Genomic DNA, 20,129 nt, shown 5'->3' on the forward strand with positions numbered 1-20,129 from the left:
CCTTATTGATGTATATATCAGATGCTAAATACAAACATACACATATATGCAGTAATTAAGTCATATATAAAAATATATAATTATTGTTGTTTTTTTTTGTCACTGTATTATATTTTTATTGATTGACTGTAATTCCTTAGTTGTTACATCACTAGAATCATTACATTATTTATAGAAATATTAACAGGCTGTAGAACATGTAAAGCCATAAATACAATAAATATATATAAAATAACAATGTAATTTGAAATAATTTTTTTTCTTTTTGAGCTAAATATAATATTATTTAATTTTTTTATTATTTTTTTAAACAATTTTCTTTATTTATTTTACATGTTTCCTTCTATTCACTTATGTTTATATGAAATACAGTGTAATAATCAGTAAAATGTAACTACAGAATTTTTATGCACAGAAGGTCAAAATAATTAACGAAGAAAACATAACAATATAATCATTGTTATACAGATAGTAGAATTGGTTTAGTCTATATTTATTTTCACAAGTTGTAAAAAACAAGAGCATTATATTTGTTCCAAGTATTGTATCTATTTTAAGTACTGACGAGCTCTATACCATTTTGTACGAACGTACATGTAATATGGTCTACAGAATGATTAACAAATCTAAATCTTGATCTAATCTACTTGATTGAATATATTGCAGAAGTTATATGTAATATTTTTGTCAGTGTTATACATTTATTATTATTATTATTATTATTATTATTATTATTATTATTATTATTATTATTATTATTATTATTATTATTATTATTATTATTATTACTACTACTACTTGTCTTCTGCTAACAGCTAATAATTCTTACATTTATTTATTTATTTTCAGTTCACGGGTAGCCAAGAAAGCATTCTTCATATAGAAATCGATGATGCTGCTCTTGGTTCCAGTGAAAGCCATGATTCAGATAGCTTTCAACAGAGAAGCACCAGTCCTATGCCTCAGATGCAAAATGTCTCGTCAAATTCCATGGTAACACTGGTTTTTCATCGTACACTGTGATTTTTCTATTGTAGATACTTCGTGGACTTCTTTTCCTAGTGTTTGTAAAAGAAAGACTGAAGTTAGCAAAACAAGCTTGTAGAATATTCTTCACTTGTGTTGCACTTTTTCCACATGTCTTTGTGCTTATTGAAGTTTTCATTTTGTGTAGCCTGTGTTGAATTGTTATGATGCACTGTAGTTTTAGTCAGCTGTGTGTGTGTGTGTGTATGTATGCAGTAGGCACAAAGCTGTTTTGTAGTATGCACTTTGTATGTGATAGCAGTGCTTTCTTTCTATTTTAGTTAGATTTTTAAGTAGGAAATGCACAAGACTAAACACTTACCAATAAATGCTACGGAAATTGAAGACTATCTATGATACTTTTTTTTTCGTCAAACTTAAGAATTTGTCGTTATTGAAGCTCTTCGTGGAGCTAATGAGGTGGAATATGTGCATAGAAAGCGAACGATAGCTGTGGTCTTACTGCGAATGGTAGTGTGGTGCATAATTGCTTGTATTAGGATAAGTGTGCACTAGAAGAAAGTTGGACATACGAGCAGCAAAACAATTAGTCTTCCAAATGTATGTTCTAAATTTAGCACATATGAACCGTAGTTTTGTGATAAGATCTCGACTTTGTTACGGGAATTGTCAGCTTGGCCAAGCTTTTTAGTGAGTACAGGGTGTCTGAAGTCCTGGACCATTAGCAGAATCACAGTATTTGAGTGTAATCTCCTTTGCGATCCACATATGTTTGTAGGCTGAATCGCAAATTATTGAGCACGCAGAGGACATCTGGGTCGATCGCAGATGATCCATATCGTGAATCTTCACACTGTACGCCAGACATTTAACATACGCGCAGTAGGAATAGGCTATCGGATTCTAGCTGGCGAGCGTGGGGACATTTGGTGCTCCTTTTGAGTCTGATCTGTACAGTATCAATCACTAAAACAAAAGAACTACGTATATATATTCTTACCATGCGAGCGTTTCGGACATCCTGTATTCCTCAATGCAAATGCCTACTATTTTCGTGCGGTAACCCTTCTTCGAATCATATCCCTATAATGGGGAAAGTAGGAATGGAATTAAGACATATATCTTATCCGTAAAGACTACTGTCTTATCCGTGGAATACACGCCTCTAATAACAACAAAGTAGAGGTTAGGGTTTAACTGTAGTAGGTATCATCCTTCATAACCTCGTTGTTGTATAAATAGATACAGCAAATAATTACGAAGATATGTATACTGTTACCTGACAGTTACCCATTGATTTCCCCGAACATAGAAAGAGAATATAGCTAGTCAAACATGGTTTCGATTATTGATGTTTGCTTGGCGAGTGTGAACTCCAGCAGATCACCTTGTGTTTTGTCGTGATTTCATACTTTTTTGAATCGCATTCAGTTTTAAAAGATATCGTCAGTATTCGTGCGTCTGTAATAGTAGGCCACTGAGGCAAGCAAGTAAAGGAATATCCCGTTCTTATAATGTATCTTTTGAAAAAGATAAAAGAAAAGTGGTAATAATGGTAGGGATTTTTTTAAAAAGGCGTTTATATCAGGTCGAGTATGGATCTAAAATAGATTTCATACGACTGCCACGAAAGTACATGCAAGCACGAAAAGTCACATCTGTGCCATCCGTTACTTAACGTAACATTAGAAGAATTTTTTGTATCTTTGTTGCATATTGCAATTTAACGTCAATAAAACTGTTTTATTGAATTGTGTAGTTACATCATAAAAACTTCTGTTGAATATCGATTTTTATTAAGTATTACTAAATAGATGCATCTGATTCAGGAAAATATCTGTGGTGTTACTGGAAAATTACTGGAGGTTGCAGGAGAAGTACAGTAACAATTAATTGTGCCATTGTAGTCTTTCAATAATTATAATAATAAAAATAATAATGATATAAAAGAGCAAAAAACTAAATTATTGAATCAGTTAAACAGATGATAAAATAGACGTCGAGTTAATAATATGGATACTGCAAACGTAACTTTGGGAGTAATTGGTCCCAACTTCCGAGAAATTCGTAGTTACCGATGGATGTAAATACAAACAGAAGAATAAAGCTACATAAAATAGTTATGATCGGAACTATGTATAAGAGGACCATCATATCTTATAATGGAGACAGGGCCATGTAATCAACTTAAAAGAGAGAAATCTTACAAATGCATTATACATTTCTGTATTTATTATAATAAATAAATATATAAAAATCTTTCAAACATATTTATATGCTGCAGCCTCCCTGCTGATACAAAGAGAAACTATGCAGATGGATGTTACTGTGAAGAAAGAAAAAAGAAATATTGGTGATGACCTCATTAAAGAAATAACGATAGAACCATATCGATATCTCGGTACACATCATGGGTTGAAATTTACAAATGTCAGTTACAATTTCTGTCGCATATTTTATAAGTGTTTTGGATAATTTGGCATCCCGCCATATAATACGTCCCTATCTACCCCATTTTTGTAAGTGTTTTCGGTAATTTAGGCGTAATTCGGGACGACCTGAAAATTTTCTTAACATTCAAGAATGTCTCGCCTCAAAATTCGGGACACGGCAACCCTAGTAGGAAGTCCCACTAAATATGTGAACGTAACTACTTACTATTGTGTATATATAGTGATATAAGGAAAAGTAACGATTTGTGTATTAAAAATGTAATGGAAATAGTACATGTATGTTTACTATTAGTATATGTGTGGGTATGTGTATGAAAGATCTAAGGACTTTGTATGTAATTTGTGTGTGTGTGTGTGTGTGTGTGTGTATAAAAGTGCTTTCTGTGCACTGAATCAGGAAAGTAACCATTAATTGTACATTTGTATAATACTATTAACAATTTGTATAGTTTCTACAAAAATAAATGTCTTTTTATGTATATATTGTAATTTTTTTCTGATTCTTCTGACGTGAATTTACATCGTTCCTTTGTACAAAATAAATTATATACAAATTTCTTACTGATATTAATATCCTTTTTGTAGCGTTTTGCATTTAACAGTATGGTAATATGGTGAACAATAATAAAGGATTCAAAATGGACTCAGTGCACCAAATGCTCATGTGTCCGTATCTGGAGTGCAAGATTTCCACTTCGATATCAGGTTACTTGCTGTTAGATTTTATGGTGATTATGTATTTACTCGGGATATAGATATTACTTTCAATGTATCATTCTTTCCTATTATTTGGTTGAATATAAGGAAATGCTCTAGCTTCGCAATCGGGAAATACTGGTTTTAAGTCTCACTTCTGCCATTCTGCTTGTCTGTTCGAGGAATTTTTGTGATTCCTTGGTGCATTGCATTATAATTTTTCCCTCCATCATATGATGAAACATTCTAACAATAAAATTATACATATTTGTTTAAGTTGAGATGATAAAATAATACATAAATATTTCGTGCATGTACAGTATATTGCAAATACACGTTCAACCTTTTGTTGAATTAATTCTCAGAACAATATCCATTACTTCATTGTGAAGCTTAAAGACCCTTAATGTACATTCAAGTAGAGTTTCCAAACTAAAGCACTTTTAACCGCTTATAATGTGACACATTCAGTTTCAAGTCGTATTACTTATAAAGTACTAAAAACTAACAACTTGTACAGTTATTTTTAAAATTTATTTCGTATTGGCAAATAAATCAATATTTAGCGCTGTGTGTCGACAAGTATGATTATTATTATTATTATTTTTTTTTTTTTTTAAGAAAATAAGTTTTGTTAATAATCATATGCTATTTTTACTAAACCATTTTCGGTAAAGCATTCATTTAATTTCAGTTTTTAGTCGAAACTTGTCAGCTTAAATAACCAATACTGAAGGTCTTGCTGCTGCTTCTTTCATTAACCACAAATCAAATTAATCGATTGCTCGCGGGGTTCAGTTTTGCTCTCGAGTTCTTTTCTTATTTAGTTTATATGGATTAATATGTATTCAGAATTCTGTTTGTTTGTTATAATTCCTTTTGATGAAATGTTCATTTTCGCTTTTTTTTTCAACTGGAATATACTGCATTTTTTGTAATAATAATAATAATAATAATAATAATAATAATAATAATAATAATAATAATAATAATAGTAGTTCATGTTGTAAATGAAATCTTTGAGTTTTACGTCCCACCAGTGGCATATTTACGATTTTGTTTCGGGATGGACTTTGCTAACTTTCGGGGGGGAAGGGTCTTTGCCTGAAAATGTGAAAATTCTGCAAGAAATTTCATATACTTTACTATAGTAAGTAAGATTTCGGGGGGGGGGTTAAGCCCGGAAGCCCCCCCTAAATACGCCACTGCGTCCCACGGTTATGCCAGGTAGGCTAAAGGAGACGGTGATGATGAGAATGGATGGAATGAATAAAGTAGGAGGAAACGGAAAAACCCCGAGAAAACCCACGCATACGGTGTTTGTCCACCACAAAGTTGACTTGGAGTGAGCTGGGATCGAACCAGGGACCCCAAGCACCAGAGGTGAAAACTCTACCATTAAGCCACCGCGCCCCCCTAATTCATGTTGTGCGGGCCGATTTGACACCTCCTTGGTCATAGGTGCTACCCATCTTTGTTTTCCCTAAACTTCCTAGGGTTTACTGCAAATTCTTTATAGGGACAAAAATTGCATTGATTTTGATTGAGGCGTTATATGTAATGTGAGTTTATTCATCGATACTATAAATATTATGTTTAGTTTCTTGATGTGTGTAAGATAAGTGCCAAGAAACCTACCAGATCAGTTAGTTACTGTGTAAATGCAAATTCTAGAGTGTAGTATTATGCATGTTGTGACAACTATATTAACTTAATTCCATGACTATTAATGATCAAAATACGTCATGACAGTGGTTAAGAAATTTACGCCATACTTGTTGATACTTTCCATGCTTCCTTCAAATCTCAGTTTTGTTTCCTTTATTCTCTAATATCTTACATTTCATTTGAAGACGAATTGTATAGTTTTGTTGCTTCTATTTGTGGCTTTCACAGTCTAGTACCGCTTCTTCCAGCTTTTTAAGTCAGCGTTTTCTTTATAATTTTAAATTTATTTTGTGATATAAACTTTATTTTAGTTTTATACAAGGTATAGAAGATAATATAGGTAAGTTTTCTTATTTTTATTTAATCATACAATTTAAAACACTAATACAAATTTGTAAAGTAATCATATTTAGTAATCTTTCCGGTTATACAATGCCCTGTTGAAGAAGTCTTTCCACATAGGATGGAAATATTTGTTATTGTGAGAATAATATAGAAATGTACAATTTTGCCCATGTATATGCTCATATTATGGGATGCAAATGTCCGAAAGAAAGAAGAACGAGACTAGACTTGAATATTCAACTCAAAAGAGACATATTCTGCGAAATAAAGGCAATGTGTGTTACAGTGTAATTAGTTATTGTGTTCAAAGATTGAGAGTTTTGTTAAGTATTGAGCGATACAAATGTGTCCACAATGTTAACAAAGGAGCAAAGATTACTTTTATTTGAACACGTATTCTGCACAACTTATAATATACAAAACACATGAAACAGATTCCAGATAGTGTTGCTCCCCACTACGATACAGTGCATGATTTAAGTGCAAAGTTTCTACACTTTGCTCTCTTGTGCTACAGTAACGTAGCTATATCAGCAATCTTTACTTCGATTGTTCGTAAACTTACGTACAAAGCGTGTCTAGAGAGTAAGTTTTCCGTAGACAGTAAACACAAAGAAGACACAGTGACCTTGAAACTTCTATTTTCACAGATACAGTATAGATGGCACTACTTTTTAACATAGTGACCACCGAAATTTAGACATTTGTCATATCGTGGGATCCACCTTTATATTCCGATGTCATGGACGTTAGCCGCTTGTGAATGAAACTATAGTATATGACACTTAATCTGCAATTGTTCATTACTATCAAAATATTTACCGGACAGGAATCTCTTTTGGTATAACAGTACATTAAAATCGCTCGGAGCAAGATTCAAGGGAAGAGGAGGTTAGTCAAGCACGTTCCAGTGGGACGAATGTAGAAGATCAGTTGTCACTCACCGTATGGCCCGGATCTTGCTCTGAGCGATTAACTTGTCTCTCCTAGTTAAGGGAAACTATTATTAACACTTATTGTAGCGGAGTGTTTCCTTGTAATACTTTGCCATAATCCAATGCAGAGAGACTTTTCAAACGTTCTGTACAGAACTCAGTTCCGAAAGTTTCCTAACCTATACTTACATTTAAAAAATATTTCGGGAACATTATTAGCTTGTACATGGCTTTTAATAGATATTAAATAATTACATATAGCTTCAGTAACATTTTACTTACTTTATCGCTTATGTATATTTTTCGGTTAAAAAGGTTCTATACTAATCCAAAATTTTGTGATTGAAGTATTATGTGTCTACCGTATTTGTATTTCAGATGGCAAGATTGAGAACTACTTTCTTGTTCATAAGTAACGTCAGAAATTGCAGTGTTGCCAGATGCAGTACTGTTTTCACGTAAAATTTCTTGCGTGTGTATAAGAGTGTCAAGAAAAATTAATAAGTTGAACCTAATCAAATTTGTGTAAAGGCGGTCATATGCATACTTGACATCGTTTTGTGCTGTATGTGTAACACTATTTAATGTGGGATTAAACCATCAGGATGGATACTAACTTCATTTTCTGGTACGATAAATATATATATATTACAGCTACAATATAGTGTTTTCTTCTGTACATAATTTCAATACTTTTGTATAGTTCTTTTGTAATCTTTAGAATTACTTTGTGGCAACTCTTCTGGTTTTCCATTTTCTGTTCAAATCACAACAGTCATATACAATAATAAAACAAAACGAAATATGGACTATGCATACCGGTACTGACTTTTACTATTATATTTTGGCAACTCTGTAAAATAATGCACAAAACTACTCAAGTCTCCTTTTTCAACACTTTCGCCCAGTAACAACATAAAAACAACAACAGCGACTCCACAAACCAATGCAGTAAATGTTCAGATATGCATTAACTTCCAACAATTTATAAAACATGACAGCTATTTCAAAGGATTAGAACGTTCCAATTGCCAATGATGTTCGTTTGAATATTTCAGGTTGTGATGCTTCCACCGGAAGACCAGATCAGCCGAGCAGCGTCGCCAAATGAACTGACTCCTACTTTGGCACCAGAACAAATCTTTTTCGCCACTTCAGACATCAGCTCGTCTCCGTCCAATACAGCGTTATCATCGAACCATGACTGTAACGTCTTATCCAGACAAGGTTTGTAAAGCTTGTTATATTTAATTTCTTAAAGGAGTTTGGTTTACTAAAACTTCTTATATTTATCCTGTCAGTTTCTTCATCCAAACCAAAACTTCTTTATATATTTACCCTATCTGTTTCTTTATCCGAACCAAAACTACTTTATATATTTACCCTATCTGTTTCTTCATCCAAACCAAAACTCCTTTATATATTTACCCTATCTGTTTCTTCATCCAAACCAAAACTCCTTTATATATTTACCCTATCTGTTTCTTCATCCAAACCAAAACTTCTTTACATATTTACCCTATCTGTTTCTTCATCCAAACCAAAACTCTTTTATATATTTACCCTATCTGTTTCTTCATCCAAACCAAAACTTCTTTATATATTTACCCTATCTGTTTCTTCATCCAAACCAAAACTACTTTATATATTTACCCTATCTGTTTCTTCATCCAAACCAAAACTTCTTTACATATTTACCCTATCTGTTTCTTCATCCAAACCAAAACTCTTTTATATATTTACCCTATCTGTTTCTTCATCCAAACCAAAACTTCTTTATATATTTACCCTATCTGTTTCTTCATCCAAACCAAAACTCCTTTATATATTTACCCTATCTGTTTCTTCATCCAAACCAAAACTCCTTTATATATTTACCCTATCTGTTTCTTCATCCAAACCAAAACTCCTTTATATATTTACCCTATCTGTTTCTTCATCCAAACCAAAACTTCTTTATATATTTACCCTATCTGTTTCTTCATCCAAACCAAAACTCCTTTATATACTTACCTTATCTGTTTCTTCATCCAAACCAAAACTCCTTTATATATTTACCCTATCTGTTTCTTCATCCAAACCAAAACTTCTTTATATATTTACCCTATCTGTTTCTTCATCCAAACCAAAACTTCTTTATATATTTACCCTATCTGTTTCTTCATCCAAACCAAAACTCCTTTATATACTTACCTTATCTGTTTCTTCATCCAAACCAAAACTCCTTTATATATTTACCCTATCTGTTTCTTCATCCAAACCAAAACTCCTTTATATATTTACCCTATCTGTTTCTTCATCCAAACCAAAACTCCTTTATATATTTACCTTGTTTCTCTTCATCCGCCCGTCCGGAAGACAAAAAAATCTCAAGAATTAATCGATGGATCATAATCAATTTTGACCAGTATATAGAGGATTAAAAGTTAGAGAAATTGAATTCTTTGATAGAAGTGATTTATGTACCAAAAGTGGTAGAAATCAACCATTTGCAAGTTAACATTGATTACTATAGTGCGAAAACGGTAATAGATAGCGCGATGCAATTTCTTATAATTGATTAACTGTCCCAAGAACACATTTCATCTGTTCTCTAATATCTCTACTAAAACTGAAAGGGATAGTGATGTATTACCACTTCCGGTCTCAATATTCATTGATATAGTGCAAAAAACAGTAAGAGATTGCGACAAGCGATTTTCGGAATCGATGTGGCGTTTAAGAATAGGGACCACCATCTTTCTTAATCATCTTTCTAACTAAAAGTGACAGAAATCAACCACTTCCGGTTTTAATGTTGATCGCTATAGAGTAAAACGATAATGTTTTCTGCAATCAATTAAGCGTCCTAAGAATCCTTTCTATCTTCACTCTAATCTCTTTAAAAGCAAGTGGTAGAAATCCTATATACTACAACTTCCGATTTCATTATTAATTGAAAAAAATATCACGCCATACAAACCAAACTCTTTGATGTGGTGTACACATGACATTGGTACTTGTTAATTTCTGTTGTTGTTATACTAAATTACATTTATAATTTAGCAGGCACAGTCTTGATATCATAATGTAATATGGAAGTAAAGCAGCATTAAAAGTTTAATACCTGCGCCGTCTTTTTTTTTTTTGGGGGGGGGGGGCTTGAATTATTTTTCTGTTTTCTTGTAACAAGAGAAAAGAAAAACTGGGCAAAGCTTCAACATACTCTGTATTTTAAACTATAATGTGTTACAGTTTCGGATATCTACCATATCCTTCATCAAATACTATATAGACAAACTGTCATTATATATATATAATGACAGATTATCTATATAGTATTTGATGAAGGATATGGTAGATATCCGAAACTGTAACACATTATAGTTTAAAATACAGTGTATGTTGAAGCTTTGGCCAGTTTTTCTTTTGTTATATCTAATCCAAAGCCATAGATAGTATTAATATCGGTTTCATTGAAATTTTAATGATTTAATTTTACTTCAAATTTCTTTAAATGTCCTTTACTTTGTGAAAATTAAACTTTTTATATACCATGTTTAAAATTTAATTATTAGATTTAGTTTAAATAACATTAAATTTATATATAACGTAAGTTCATTCTAAAAATGACAAACAGACATTTAACTAGGCTTGAAGAACAAACTCGTAAAATCATATTATTGAAATTCAGTAACGAAGTTCATTAAAAAAAAAACTCGCCTTTGGTGTGAGTAGGCTCGATTTCAATTTCCGTTGGGAATATCCGGTCGGGAAGATGTAAAAGCGTTTTCAGGTCAGTCATCCTGAGTGAGGTTTTTCCTGGGTTTTCCTCATTCACACCAAGGAAATGCCGGGATGGTATCTAACATAATGGTCGCATGCCGCTTTCTTCCTCACTTCCCCAGGTAGTGTGATCGCTGAGGGATATACCTCATACGTGACGGGCTTAAAAGGCCTTAGATGCCAAAGTTCTAATTTTAATCAATGAAAGCAGAAAAGTAATTCCCCATATAAATCAAAGGCCTAAAAGACAACAAGAGCATAGGTATTCAGCAATATTAAATGTTTGGCAACTTTTTTTTTTCTCCCATTCTTTTTCCGATGCTTGGACAATTTTTTTTTTCAGTCCCTACGAGGATTAGGGGATTAGAATTAGATATCTGGGATTTCGACATCTATGAAATGAAATGAAGTGTTTGTTTTACGTCCCACGATTATGCCGGTTAGTTAAAGAAGGCTGCGATGGTGAGAAATGAATGAAATGGCGGAATGAAGAAAGTGGGGGGAAAAGGGGAGAACCCCGAGAAAACCCACGAGCACGGTGTTTGTCCACCACAAAGTCCACACGGCGCGAGCTGGAATCGAACCGGGACCACCAAACACTGGAGGTGAACGCTCTACCACAGCCACCGTGCCCCCCTTAGCCTGTCACGTATGAGGGGTGACTTCTCTCGGCAATCACACTATCCGTGAGAAGATAAGGAAGCGAGGATTGGGAAAGAAAGGAATCGGACCTGTATGTTAAGTACCATCCCGGCATTTTCCTGGTGTGAATGTGGAAAACCTCAGTCAGGATGGCTAGCCTGAAAAGGCTTTTACACTTTTTCGACCAAGTGTCCTCACCGAGAATTGAACCCGGGACGCTCGCACCAAAAACGAGAGCGTTAGCGACTACGCTACGCGAGGCCACTCCACTTCCACAAGAAAGAATGGTTACTTTACTAGAAGGTATTTCACTTGTATCGTGAAATACACCAATGAAAAAAAAATCATTGTGATGACTCTCGGTATTAAATCTGCGCGAATAGTGTAGTGGTGGGTATCTGAAGCACTAAACTAGTGAAAAATATTAAAAATATTAGTAAGAAATACGTACAACAAAATCAATTCAACCAACTTTTGTTAACTGATAACCTGCAATTTAAGATGTTATATATAAAACACGAGAATTTCCATCAGAAATTCAGCATTATCCTGTGTTTCTTCTCATACTGTGAACTGGCCCGTAAGAGTTACTCTTCTGGTAATGCGATAATATCAAATTTGTAATTAATGGCTTGCCTCAACATCAACTTGCTAGATCATGACACGTACACACACGGCACACACAAAACGATTTTTTGTTAAAAGCTCAATTAAATAGGAAAGAAAGAAGGAATAAATAAATAAATAAATAAATAAATAGGTAGATAAAAGCAATAGCCGAGAAGCGTTTAGTTGAATCCATATTTGTTAGAATCGTAGTAATGTTACTAGGTCTTTACTAAGTCTTTAATGAAGTGAAATCTTTCAGCTTAATGTTCCACGTTTATTTCCTTTAGGCTAAGGGGATGAAAGTACAGATGAGTGCAGATTGAGTAATGAGTGCAGATGAAACTAACAGAATGTGTTGATTGGTAATAATACTCTATATATTATATAAATTCAAAAGTCTGTAAGAATAATATTTGGTCTAGGAATTAATTCGTGCGGTTGGTACGCACACATTGAAGCTGTAGTACAAACACAAAATACATAAATACCTTAAGAAAAATATTGTCCATCGCTAGCCACCACTTTCGCCCATCTGTCAGGCAATGTACGGATTCCGTGGCGAAAGAAGTCCTCATCCTTGGAAGCGATCCAGTCAGAGACCCATGTTTCGATATCTTCTGAAGAAGTAAACCGCTGTCCAATCAAATCGTTGTTCATGCAATCGAACAAGTAGTAGTCCGAAGGAGCAACGTCTGGTGAATACGGCGGGTGGGGTAAAACTTCCCATCCGACATTTTCTAAATAGGTTTTGACCGGTTTTGCGACATGTGGGCGAGCGTTATCATGTTGAACAATAAGTTTATCATGTCAGTTCTCCCATTCTGGCCGTGTTCTGGCCAGAGCTTGCTTCAAACGCATTAATTGTCGTCGATAACGTTCTCCATTCATAGTTTCCCCCGGTTGCAGCAGCTCATAGTACACCACACCTTTCATATCCCACCATATGCACAGCATAACCTTTGCACAGTGAATATCTCGTTTTGGTTGTGATGGACCTGGTTCACCTGGTTTCACCCAGGCCTTTTTTCGTTTAGGGTTCTCGTAATGGATCCACTTCTCATCACCCGTAATAATTCGATGCAGAAACCCCTTTCTGCTCTGTCGTTGAAGCAGCAATTCGCAAATGGTTTTTCGTCTTTCAACGTCTCTGTCTTTCAATTCATGTGGAACCCAATGTGACATCTTTTGAATCATTCCCATGGCTTTCAAGCGTTTGGAGACTGTTGTTTGATCAACGCCTAATGCTGCTGCAAGTTGTTCCTGCGTTTGACACGAATCCTGCTCGAGCAATGCTGTCAATTCTTCGTCTTGAAATTTTTTTGGCTGTCCAGCTCGCTCTTGGTCTGCCAAGCCGAAATCACCACTTCTAAACCGTGCAAACCACTTCTGACACGTTCGCTCAGCTAGAGCATGGTCACCATACACTTCCACCAAAATACGATGACTTTCAGTCGCACTTTTCTGCATGTTAAAGTAATGCAGCAGGACACCCCGCAAAAACACTTTATCAGGCACAAATTGCGCCATGTTCACTTAACTACAAACTGATGTTGTTGACGCTTTAATCCACTGCCCTATACTACGAACGATACGCTATAACGACTCACCAAGGGTAGTCGTCAACCTGGTTCGATCGATGATATAGAAATCTCGAGTGGTAGTAATAGTTGGCATGTAAAAATATCTTTAATAATTATACATATTATTATTCTCACCTTTTCTATCAAAATTATAAAAGTCGACGAACGGTATCAAATGGTTTATTAGTTGATACACTTTTTATGTATTTTCATTCAAATTGTCATGCGCACATACAAGATGATTAGGTATCCATAAACAATAACTACATAGCAACTAATTACATAACACTATCCCATAATATATATTTTTTACATATATTAAAAACATTCTTCTTTTGTTATTATTAAATTAACATTCTATTAAGTATAGTGCACATGTATGAGCACTTTCTGCCCAAGGTACAGGTAATTAATAATCTATCCAAAGTATTTCGTTATATAAAATGTCGCCCGACAATTGGACTGAATATAAAAGTCATAAGCAAGCTTGGCTTTTATCTTCAAGAACCACTGGTCCGTTTACAATAATGGTCTTATTTTACATATGTTCATCATATTTTGATCGCCCCTCGTATGTATCTTCATTACATATCATAGATATAGATACATTTATAACAAATCTTTCACTTCATTAATACTTATCTTTCATTACATTAATTATATTTATTTCATTATCATTCATTACATTATTATTATATTTTATTATTAAAACGTCGTCGCCTATTTATTTAATCTTTGAAGGGTGCGAAGTCAAAATCGTAAGAAGCAATTACAGTTAAAACATGAGTTACCATTATCCAGGGCGCATTATATAATAATTATATTGGATGATATTTTAAAATAAACATTGGGTCAATAAGGCATCAAAATATAGAAGAATCTCATTCAAGACAGTCGTTGAATAATTAACTTAATAGAATGAATTTTACACTTAACATAATCTTTGGCAGTTAAGTTTTCAACACAAGTCAACCTAATATAAATAATCTTTGTTTTTAATCAATTATGAATCGAATTATAATTCCTCATATTGCCTGTATAACGAAGTTATAAGAATTGTTTTCATTATCGATATTAACACATAAACTTAAAAATAAAAGTTCACAAGAATCTATAACTGATATGGGTTTAACCTAATTTCATTAACAGTAATCAGCTTACATTCATACTTGCATATGATTCTAATAAAGTACATTGTACTGCACAATCATGATTAGGTTCCACAATATGCTGTACATGTATTTCATCGTGATTCTGATTTTGATACGAAGTGCCATCTCTTGACCTCCAATTACGTCTATCCATGTAGCTTGTTGTATTCCTGTAATTTCGCCCTATATTCCGATTGTTTTTATGTCTACTTCTGTTGGGTGATCTGACATCAGGATTACCACGATTAATTAGGTTAAGCTGATTCCCTACATAACTTTGCCTATTTTGCTCGTTTTGATTGCTAGAATTGACTCGGCTTAGGTTGTGTTCCGAATCGTTCACACTTCTGATATTTAGATTCCGAACAGGTACAAAATGATCTGAATTATTCTTATTTTTACCCCCTCCTACTTGTTGATTCAAAGCATGGTATTGGGTTTCATAGCATTGGACAAGCATTAATAAATGGTTGAAACTCATACATTGTGTAGAAAACAAGATCTGTTGTAACTTAAATGGGAGCAAATTTCGAATCGATGCTATTATTCTAGATTCCGATTGTAATGGATTAACGACTTTTAATTCGTTGTATGTATTCACGACAAACTCAACAGATTTGTGCAAACGAGGATTGAAATGTTGATTTCTAATGGTGGCATCTCGATTTGCAAGCAAAAAGTCATTTTCATAATTCGCGATCAATGCCGCTTTGAATTCCTCATATGTATTGATGTGATCGCGTACTGCTTTAAACCATAAAGAACATGGTGGGAGTAATACATGAGGGATTAATTTCATATATTGTGATCTATCTATACTCATTATATTGCATTCGTCCTGAAATTTTTCCAGGAAAGAAGTAGCGTTTTCATTACATTTACCACTGAATTTACTCATAGCCCGTATTTCACTCATCTTAACACTTAACTTTACCTTTCTTTTATCATTCCGTGTACTTATTGGGTGACAATTCCTATCCATGACGTGATGTGTCGTTGCACTATCCCTTTTCCGCCCATCTGTCCTCTTCGGATGAATTTCTTCCAAAATAATATCCTCATCAGACACAGGGGAAGGCGAAGTCATCTCTGGTGAGTGGGGAAAATCCAAGCGACCACTACCCATATTATTGTGGTATGTGTTGTCCTTAACCTGTAGCGTTCTAATTTCTTCCTGTAGAGTAGCTATCAATTGTGTATTTGCACGTATGTTGTTAGAATTATTGATGACCTGAATCTTTTGCTGTTGAACAGAAGATTCTATTACTTCTAAATCCTTTTTTACATCACTGATTTCTTGGCTCAGGTGGTTGTGATTATCCTGGCATTCCTCAGATATTCCTTTTAACTTTTCCTCGAACTGCGAGGTGATATCGTTCATCGTCTGGATAATTAATTGTTTCGTTTCATCAGACTTCTGTTCCATTCGTCTGCTTAATTCCTCGTATTGCTTGTTAGATTCTTCGGAGTTCTGCTCTATCTTCTGCTCTATTGTCTGCTTCAATTCTTCGTATTGCTTATTGGATTCTTCGGACTTCTGCTCTATCTTCTGCTCTATCGTCCGCTTCAATTCTTCGCATTGCTTGTTGGACTCTTCGGACTTCTGTTCTATCGTCTGCTTTAATTCGGTAGACATCTGAATCAATTGTCGCTGTAAGGCTAGCAAGATTCGGTCTTCTGATGTCATTCCTGGTGCTACACTATGTTCACCGTCGTCACTATTATTGGATTCTTTCTCAATTGCCTCACCGTTCATTTTTCTTATAATTATTCTACCACTTCTTAGTCTGGTGAAATTTGTATTCATTAACTTTATTACAAAAGTAAATTCACCCTTACTTTGCTTCAGGATATGAATTTACAGCAAGTCCCGGGTGAGGTAAACCAAAATTTTTAGCTAATCCCGGTGTGAAGGCACCAAAATTTTTATAACGACTCACCAAGGGTAGTCGTCAACCTGGTTCGATCGATGATATAGAAATCTCGAGTGGTAGTAATAGTTGGCATGTAAAAATATCTTTAATAATTATACATATTATTATTCTCACCTTTTCTATCAAAATTATAAAAGTCGACGAACGGTATCAAATGGTTTATTAGTTGATACACTTTTTATGTATTTTCATTCAAATTGTCATGCGCACATACAAGATGATTAGGTATCCATAAACAATAACTACATAGCAACTAATTACATAACACTATCCCATAATATGTATTTTTTACATATATTAAAAACATTCTTCTTTTGTTATTATTAAATTAACATTCTATTAAGTATAGTGCACATGTATGAGCACTTTCTGCCCAAGGTACAGGTAATTAATAATCTATCCAAAGTATTTCGTTATAACGCGATGACAGGGGTTTGCAACACATGTGTGGATACACGGAACTGTGGGACGCTCCGTTCGTTGCGCCATCTCTTGTCCACCCGCACGAATTAATTCCTAGACCAAATATATCCAAGGATTACTTTTTAAGTAATGTCCATTTTGGAGTAAACGAAACAAGAATACTTTGCTTTTAAATATATATTCTAAATTCGCACATAGTTCACTATTTTTCTACGTAATTTCCTTGCGGGCTTAAACATATAGCGTAACAAATAAGTTTTTGTGTACCTCCTCATAAAACTCTGCCGCTTGTAATGATATCAAGATGTTGACGGTCGTTTCAAATACGTGTATCCAAACGATTGCCGCCCAGGAGGGTCTTCAGATGTCTGAAGAAGTGGTAGTCGCTAGGCACAAGGTCTGAAGGTCTGGACTGTGTAGCGGATGATAAATTCTTCCAGTCAAAAGATTGGATCAGATCTTGAGTTCTAAGCTGTGGACGTTCTTCTGACCTTACTTGAACAATCCAACCAATTTTCAGACTTCACTGTTACTCGTTGAATTGTAATCGGATGACTGGCCCAATTTCATAGCACTCGATTTCTTGAACATGTTCCTCAAACTACGAAAAATATAGATTGGGCCAGTCGTCCGATTAAGAGGAAGTGAAAATGGCGTCCAATTATTCACAACGGGTGCCGGAAGTTTGCGCGCGCACTCCATTTTCAAGAGCATGTGAAATTTCAAACAATATTGACAAATGGACCTTACTTGAAAAATAACCCTCATATAAAGAAATTACACAAAAATTAATTTTAAAACACCCACACTAGGAATAAAATTGCAAACTACTTATATTATAGTTCTTACTTTCAGTGATAAAGGTTTACTAGGAATAGAGTTCTATTTAAAATAGAGAGTAATAACGAAGATGAATTAATGGTTTTCTGTTTCTTCTTGCAGATCAAGCGGAAGTTCAGAATGGTTCTACAGTCCCATCGGAATCTCAGTCATGTGATAAAATAGCTAGTTCAACAAACAATGATATTACAAGAACACTAGTCGAAGTTTCACCTATCACTTTCGATTCCTTTGCTCAAGCAACGGCATCACGTGTTATTCGTTCTTCATCAGCTAGAAGCCCAGAAACTTTTACAAATATAAAGAATACCAACGACAATGGAGATAAGTTATGAATGTGAACGAACTTCAAATAGAACGTTTTTTAAAAAAGGTGATCATTATTCCCTCCTAGAGAATCTACTCTTTAATAATCTGTTTATCTTCGTAAAGTAATGTATGTTCTTATACATATGGATTCTTTTGATCAAACTCAGAAAGCTAAGACTGACAGTTATTGCCCATTTACCACAGATATAGATAACAAAAACATGTTTGCATATGTACATATTAATTGTCAGATATGACATATCGTTCCTAAAACTGACATGTAGTTGTGAAGTGTAGAAACAGATAGAAAGAAGATTAAGTAGTATGGGCAACTAAACAGGTATTTGAAAGTACGCATAGAAAAACCCGAATGCCTGTATATGCGCGCGCATGTGTATTATTTGTGTGATTGTGTGTGATGTTCGTAATTTCTGTAGATTTTTTTTTTTTTTTTTTTTTTTAAGTATTAGGATGTTTCCTTTGACTGTATCTCGTTAACATTGTTTAACCACCAAAAGATTTTATGTTGTGAAAACATTGTACTTAAACCTGAACACTTTGTAATGGACCAGATTTTAGAAACAAGCTGTGATATTGGCAGCAATTTATAAGATTACTTTCTAAATGTTGTATGATTGGACCTGAAGAAAATGACTCAATTTGTTTAGCAAGTCCTTTACTTTTATTAGTAGGCAGGGTTCAATGTATATAACATGTACGCGTTCTCTTTTATCTTTTGAATTCCTATTATGTGCTTATGAATCGAAGAATTCTGTCTGCTAGTAAGAGTACAGGAGCTTCTATAGAAATTCGTGGCATTTTTTTATGTTTTCGACTGTACACATTCAATTTAAATTCATCACAGAATATAATTACACAGAATATATTTTAAAAATGCTCAGGTTTTATAACTGCTTTTATTTTTAAAAGAAAATTATCTGCGCTTTATGGCAATATGTACAGTAAAAGTTTTAATATTTATTCTGTAATATGTTCTTTTTTTTTAGTTTTGTTTTATAAACTGATACTTAAAAGAAATACAACGATGAAAGCATTAACTATTTTTGTTTTCTATTTGTCTGTATGAGTATAAATCACCGTGTTATTACTATGTACAATTTCGAACCAAAATGTCATGCTTTCGGATTGAATTTGTAGTTGCTATCATTATTGGATTTTACAGTTGTATTTCAAGTGGATGGAAATACTTGAACTTGATTTCAGTTCTCAATTTTGAACAAGGAATGAGTAATTGTTTAAATTAGGGTAACTTTGTACCCAATGATCGTACAATAAACTAAGCATGAATATAGCACCTTGGCCTCGAATATTGTCTCGGTTTCAGGAGCGATTTATTAATATAGGGACCATATTAGCCTGAATATAATACGACGTCAAATGTCCTCTTGGTTTCAGGAGCGATTTTTTAATTTAAGGGACTATTAGCCTGAGTAATCCTAGACAATGTAAAGAACACTTTGTTTGGGGGAAAAGTATTGGTAGACAAAAAGAATAAATGCAACTAAATACGCACAGCTTTTAGTTACAGATGGGAGAGCAAGATTCATAAATTACATACATCAAGTAAAATCAAAATAGCTGTAACTCATATTTGAAATAAATAATAAACAAGGGCATTATTTATAATTTGAAATGAAACAAGACTCAAATTTAGTTAGGAAGTTTCGACGGCAGCAAGAGGTTATGGGTAAGAAAAAGGGAAAATGTGAGTAATGAAACAATTATATCTTTTATATCGATGTCTTTCCTCTGACTAACTAAGGTTAGTTCC

General features: G+C 33.9%; 1 protein-coding gene across 3 annotated transcripts in view; it reads left to right on the forward strand.

The window, feature by feature from the left end:
* gol (ring finger protein goliath) overlaps window positions 1–19,395 on the forward strand; it is a 420,378-nt gene extending 400,983 nt beyond the window's left edge. For all 3 annotated transcript variants that reach the window (XM_081738798.1, XM_081738799.1, XM_081738800.1), the window contains exons 7-9: window positions 850–993; window positions 8,143–8,311; window positions 18,131–19,395. In XM_081738798.1, the coding sequence (XP_081594924.1) occupies window positions 850–993; window positions 8,143–8,311; window positions 18,131–18,363 (546 nt within the window). In that variant the 3' untranslated portion in view covers window positions 18,364–19,395. The remainder of the gene's footprint in view (window positions 1–849; window positions 994–8,142; window positions 8,312–18,130) is intronic.
* The last annotated feature ends 734 nt before the right edge of the window (window positions 19,396–20,129 follow it).

This window comes from Thermobia domestica, chromosome 14 (assembly GCF_964235325.1).
Source record: "Thermobia domestica chromosome 14, izTheDome1.hap1.1, whole genome shotgun sequence".
Lineage (NCBI taxonomy): Eukaryota > Metazoa > Arthropoda > Insecta > Zygentoma > Lepismatidae > Thermobia > Thermobia domestica.